This window comes from Egretta garzetta, unplaced genomic scaffold, assembly GCF_000687185.1.
Source record: "Egretta garzetta isolate BGI_Z169 unplaced genomic scaffold, ASM68718v1 scaffold320, whole genome shotgun sequence".
Taxonomy (NCBI): domain Eukaryota; kingdom Metazoa; phylum Chordata; class Aves; order Pelecaniformes; family Ardeidae; genus Egretta; species Egretta garzetta.
Genome location: NW_009258260.1, coordinates 2,011,210 through 2,017,820, shown reverse-complemented (window position 1 = coordinate 2,017,820; position 6,611 = coordinate 2,011,210). Strand labels below are relative to the sequence as shown.

The 6,611-nt window shown below is 43.5% G+C and overlaps 1 protein-coding gene across 2 annotated transcripts in view; it reads right to left on the bottom strand.

Moving 5' to 3' along the window:
- The window catches only part of CLDND1 (claudin domain containing 1), a 19,953-nt gene extending 13,450 nt beyond the window's left edge, over window positions 1-6,503 (bottom strand). Inside the window, exons 1-5 of one of the 2 annotated variants that reach the window (XM_035892693.1) lie at window positions 6,328-6,503; window positions 2,079-2,380; window positions 771-878; window positions 218-355; window positions 13-112 (exon numbers count right to left, since the gene is read on the bottom strand). In XM_035892693.1, coding sequence (XP_035748586.1) covers window positions 13-112; window positions 218-355; window positions 771-878; window positions 2,079-2,367 — 635 coding nt within the window. In that variant the 5' untranslated portion in view covers window positions 2,368-2,380; window positions 6,328-6,503. The remainder of the gene's footprint in view (window positions 1-12; window positions 113-217; window positions 356-770; window positions 879-2,078; window positions 2,381-6,327) is intronic. The other variant, XM_035892734.1, reaches the window with a different exon arrangement.
- Between the last annotated feature and the right edge of the window lie 108 nt (window positions 6,504-6,611).

Here is a 6,611-nt window from a genome sequence, read left to right as displayed (position 1 = left end):
GGGCAGAAGGACCAGCCAAATTCACCCCTCACATCATCAGGCAGGGGCAGCTTCTTATGGAGCAGCTCAATCCCAGCTACATAGCAGCCAACCAGGCCCAGCGTACAAAGTCCTGGGGAAGGAAGCAGTAAAGCACAATGAGCTCACCGCTGAAGTGCTCTGGCTGTCACGATATGCATCTGGAGGAGGGAGGGTAAGTGGTGGATGGCAGACCTACCTGCTAGGAAATGAAGGACTCCAGTGGCAATGGCAGGGTAAAGGCTGCGGCAGGCACAAGCACAGAGCCCAATCAGAGCCCCAAAGCACATGAGGCCCAGGCTGACAAAGGGCAGAAGAAACTGCAATCGCCAGAGATCTGCAAGCAAAAAACCCCACATAAAACAAGTTTGTTGAAAATGTGCTAGAAACTGATCTTCTCCCACCACCTTGTATTTCCTTCTAACCACACTGCTTCTGCTTCATCAGACACTCTACATTCACAGCTAAAAAGGACCAAAGGGCCCGCTAAAGTAGGAAGAACTTATTTGTTAACTCCCACATTCCTGTACTGCATTCACGGGCAAAACCTTTGCTAAAGCTTAAGGAAAAAACTTAAGGCACTTAAGTTCCTATTTTAAACTTTGACATACTACAAAGAGCGGGGGGGGGGGGGGGGGGGGGGGGAGTTTGAGCAGAGCAAGGTACAGATGCTTCCCTCACTGGTGGCTGTATTTGAGAAGCGTGTTTTTTTCATCCTACTTGTTTACCAGTCAGACATGAAAGACACTTACAAGTTCGATTCAAATCTGTGCCGCTATTGTGATTTCCAGGCTCTATGTACTTTTCCATAAACTGATCAGAGAGAGAAAAACTGATGCAGTTTGTAGTCATATCGGTTTCTGTGGGAAAAAAAAAAAATTACCATTAGGTGTCTCCCTTCCAGCCCCCCACTTCAATTCCTCTTTTCCCAACCATTTAAGCTGGGAAGCTCCTCAGAGAAAAAACATTTCAGAGAAAAAAATTACCTCTCAAAACAGATCTGTAGGACGCCTTACCATAATGTAGTTAGCCTAACGTTACAATGAGGGACAGCATTGAAGCATGCAGAATCACCAAGCTCACCTGAGTTATCCACAGAGAACTGGGCCATGCTTGACAGACTGGGAAATGAATGTGGCATATGATGCTCAACTATGTTGTTACATATTCTTGTACTCAGAGTCACTTAACTGAGCTGTACTTATCTCCATGTGCAGAATGTAGTATCATACTAAACACTTCACTCAAAAATAGGATGGAAAGGACTAGTTAAAGAACAGAAAATATTTGCTTCTTTATACTAAATTTCTCTCCTTTTATGCCTCAGATTTTGCTTTGAGAATACTATTGAGCAGAGCTGGTTTAAGTGACTTCCAAAATAAATATCTTCATTAGAGAAACACACAAACAAAAGAGATTGCAAGTAATGTTTTTTTCTCCAGGAAAAATGTTTGAAAGTACATTTTTTTTTTTTAAGAGGGTTCAAAATGAAGGGCTTCATGCACACATGTGTCCAAAAACTACTTTGAAGCAATTAAAATAATTGCTTACCGCACTTTTTTAGCCCCCAAGTATTGTGAAAAAGAATACAAATATTTCATTCTATATCCATCATTATGGTACAAGGAGTCCACAACGTACAGATGCAACAGTGGGGCATTTGTGAGACATGAGCAAAACAAATGACTGGCTAAAAAGAGCAAGTGCCCCCTTTGATAAAGTTATTCTGTTGCTGGATCCCAGGACCTCTCCAAAAAAGACAGTGACTGGCAGGGCAACTATAACTGTATGCCCAACTGGACAGCCGATGCAAAAGAAAATCAAGTTATACCAGACTAAATTTAGACCAAATATCACGTCAAATCCAAAGTCTGCAGCACCGACAGCCACAGACCATTTGGCCTTTTGCTTCTTTAAAAATTTAGACTATCTTTATTAAAAACCCCCATATAAGCTAGAAACAGACCTTCTGGAGGAACAAAGTGGCATGAGTACGTTGTGAAGAAGTTAGCACATACCACCCAGGCAAGCTAGGGAAGTGTTAATTGCTCTGGAGATACCTGGTGGGCTGTACCAGTGAGAGTTTTTGGGTACAGTGATACACCTCCGCCACAATCCAACCGTGCCGTTGCACCGGAAAAGCGCATCTGTGTAGGTCTTCTCATCTGCCTCTTCGCTGACAAACTCTTCCCAGATGCTCCTACCAGCTTCACTAACATTCTCAGCTGGGGACAGGGTGTGGTATTCGTACCAAAAGTCAGTGCCAATGGAAGCTGCCATATAGATGGTGGAGATGAGGCTGAGAACGCAGGCAATTACTAGCGCTGTAGCAAAACGGTTATCCATCATTGCACCCTGGCTGCTGGAAGGAAAGAAAGGGCCAAGTGAGCAACTCCTCTGACAGTAAAGGCAAAGGTATCCTAGCAGTGTCAAACTCGTGACGTCATTCCTCTTATGCAATGTCCCCTCAAGATATACGTGTCTTCCTTTTCCAACGTGCTGGAATCAAAGGAACAACTGAACAAGTCTACAGTACTAGTCAGCGTATGCTGGATCTGCAAGTTCAAGGCATGGGTATTGCCCTTCTCCCAGCCGTGTTGGGCTGGCTGCTCTCTCCAAGACAGCAACCAACAGAGCAACAGGAACTCTGTCCCCAGAGCAGATGGCACAGCTCACTGCCATTTGTGATCCCGATTCTAGGGAACCACAGAGAATCCATCCACAACACCCAGGCAGAAGACTTATCTTTCCTTAAGAGATTACCAAGGGTAGAAGTTATTTTTAGCCTGCCATCCCATACGGCTTTCACAGCTTGTGTTTACAGCACAGATAAGAACCACAAGCATACCGGAAAAGCAGGGAAGCAGGGAAATCTATCTAGGCACTAAGAGACAGAACATGAAGGAAGCACCGAAAGACAAATTTGGAAATTATGATCAATGCTACAGTAATGCCACAATACATACAGTGGTGTTTCTGAAGAACTAAAACAATGCAAGGGGGGTGCCCTGTTCCATGGGATCAAGATGACAAGAGCTTCCAAAACTGGAAGGCCTTCATGCGCTGGCAGGAGGACTTTGCTCTGGCTCCCTGTATTAGGGGTCACTTACGCCCGCCTTTGCATGGTTGTGCTCACAAACCGTGTAAATTCAGGGTCAAAGGAGGCATGGCAAAATACAGATACCACATGCTTACACTTATAACAATACTGTGACTTTAATGAGTAATTGATTGCTAATACACAGAATGTTGTGCAGATAGTGCAACATGTCAGAGGACTGGCTCTCAGATAGCCTGTTGTGCTCATGCGCTTTCTGTGCTTGATTAAATTTATGGATTATGATCAATCAGGCTTGAGGCACTTGCCAAAAAAAAAGTTAACTCAGCAGCTAGAGCTAGTCTGGTTACATGAGCTACTATCTAATCAGCTCTTGTCTATTGCTTGTTCTACCTCCCTTCTCCCACATACTTTGATCAAAATATTTTGGTCTAGCTTCTTTGCAACTGAATGAACTGCAACTGGAAACAGCAAATGCCTTAAACCACAACAGTCACAAGGAAAAACATGAGCACTCAAGCCAGACGTGCCAATAAGAAATTCTGAACTATGAAGCAAAGAGAAAATTAAAGCAGGGAGTTCCAAAGGCACCGATATTTGCTGTTAATGATGTCATTCTTATTTCTTTTCCCTCCTATCTGCTCCTCTATTTGGCTGAAACTGGCTACAGGGCTGCGGAGGAGAGATGATGTGTACCCATATCATCCCCTATGCTTAATTTCCACGTTCAAGGAGGGCTATTACACAGAGCGTGCATCATTTAACTGCATCCTTAGCAACAAGAAAGAATAGAACTGATTTTTGGTGAACTGACAAGCAGCACCCATTTAAAATACTGCAAAGTTTGCATACTACAACTGTACTTAAATAATACTCCATAAGCTGTGAACTCTTCTAAACTAGGGCAAATACTGAGAGGCAGGAAACATTGTATCTGGGCTTATTTATCTAAAAGACATAGAATAAAGTCCAGACTTGAAAGCAAATATTCTGTGCAGCATTTAATTTTTGGTTATGCACTTATATTCTCCTTCGATACCCTAGCATCTAGCTCAAGGTGCACAGGACGCTGGATGAGCAGAATAGGGAAAGCGCAAGTTGATGTACACGGCCGACCTCACTATTCATCCCCACTGAGTTCACTGAGGGATACCCTCCCCTTCACAAGCTTCTCACAGAGCAAACAGGGCAAGTGGCACCTCTGGGGCCAAAGCCATGCTGCCCGACTCCTGCCCAGCTGAGCTCAGAGCTGAGCAGATCCTCTGGGAACTCCCTCTCAGGGCAAGCAGCAGAACAGGCTGGTGAGCAGGCTGGTCTGGATTTTCCACTGTACTACAGTCACACTCACTACAAGAGGAACCCTCTGCAACAGACTCGTCTCTTTAGAAAGTGCTCTCTCTGGAAGAAGGAATCACAAGAACCTACAAGCTCCATCCTCAGAGTAGAGTCTGGCAAAACAGAATGCAAGCAGGACATTATTAGGCCATCGGTTTGCTGTCATTACTTTTTAACATAAGCATTTGCAGTAACAAAGTCCTATCAACTTTGTACCTAATATACAGAAAGAAAAAAACTGGCTCAAAAAAAATCTTACTTCCAGATACAACATCCCTGCTGCCAGGTGCAGAACACTGGTGCCAGAAACATTAAAGCACAACCACACACTTCTGGCTAGCTTTCTGTGCACTGGCATACAGTGGACTTGGCAGAGCTGACGTCAGCTGGCAACCAAGAGCAGTTCACAAGCAAAATTAAGGGTTAAAAAACCAAACAGTAAATTAAAGCACTGTCCAATGCTCATTACCCATGTGGTAAAAGGGACATGGCTATCTATTGATGTTCAAACCTTGTAATACACAGCTCCTGTGACAGGTAGAAAGCAGCTGAGGTGGCTACAGTCCCCAAAATCTAGTGGGCAGCTTTGTGTGGCATTTGTCCCAGAAAGAACAGGCATGGATTTTCAGTATGGATGAGACTGTGCCAGGGCAAAAGCACACCCCCAATTACTTATAATAAAGGTCCCCTCAATGCTTCTGCCTAACATTTCAACTACTTACAGACCAGATGAAGAACTCCACAACACTTGAGGCAAATTTTAAACTAGAAGCTCTTCTTGCCACAGTGTAGTTGACTACTCTGCCCACTCACTGTGTATATCCAGTGCATCTTCATTTACAGTAGACACACCCACACTCAAACAAGGTTTCCTTTGCTCTGTTAAAAAGAGAGCCATCCTTCCAGCTCAATGGGAGTAGTAAGCCTAATGAGTAAGAAGTAGTTACCACAGAAGTCCATGAAGAAAGACACCGCACGTTTATGACATTATGCCACACTTTGCAAAAGGTTCTATGCAGAACAGCATGCAGGAGGTGCCTTAGAACAAGCTTACTTACAAAAAATAACATTACTACTACCAAAAATGACATTAATTATAAAGACATGACTGACAATAAGTGGAAATACTTTGCTTTTATAGGCTGTCAGCAAGAACCTTCATTGTTTTTACAAAAGGTTTGTCCATATGGCTCTGCCAGCACATTTTATTCTAACAGCAGAAGCCATTTCAAACAAGTTATGGCTGAAACTAAGCTGTGCAATGAATATAAGACAACACAAGGCAGCAGTAAACAGGCACTCAAGCAGAAGTGCTTCACAGGATATTATACTCATCTTTGAAAGAAGTAAGACATGTAAAAATTTCAAAGCACCAGCTCATAAAAGAGAAGACAAAGGCCAAACTAGCAGCAACATTCAAAGGAATGACTAGAGGCATGCACTTCACAGAAGGGGGGGGGGCGGGGGGGGGGAGGGCAAGGCAGTGGGGCTGAAAAAGAAAAACACAGAACAGCACAAAAGCAAGTATTCTGGCAAAAAATCAACTCTAAGACTGGAGAACAGATAAGCATTTTAGGAAGTTAATATATCACGGCAGAGGGGAATATAGAAATATGCATATTTTAGGATAAAAAAACAGGATAGTTACAGAAAGCACTCCCTTCAGCCAACAGTGGGCCACCACATTTAAGAAACTCCTTTCACCTGACATCACAAAAGAGTAAGGCTGCATTTGCTGGCATTTTCTCAGAAAACGTGCTTGCAATCTAACTGCTCTTTGGGAAAGCAGAATAGGCAGAAGGCCTAAAAGATGTAAATGTGGGGAGAGGGCTGGCAACACTACTGAACAGGATCCTCCTTTTAATACTAAGGGCAATGAAGGGTTAGGAAAAGAACGCTACCGAACAATTTTTTACCTTCAGAGGTCCTCAGAGTCCCTCAGGACACAGAGCTCCAATGATTCCAGGTCACTTCAGAGACTCAGCGTCACTTGTGTCTTGTGGTAAGCAGAGAGCCTGAAATGCAAACTTCCTATGCACCCTAACTGTTCCATTCATTCAGCTTCTTCAACACCACCGGTTCACAAAAAGTGATCTAGAAGCAGAAAACAAACCACATGGCTTGAGATCATAATTTCACTTTGAAATTATTTAACAGAGATCGCCCGAGTTACTCATTAAAAAAAAAATATTGGGGGGGG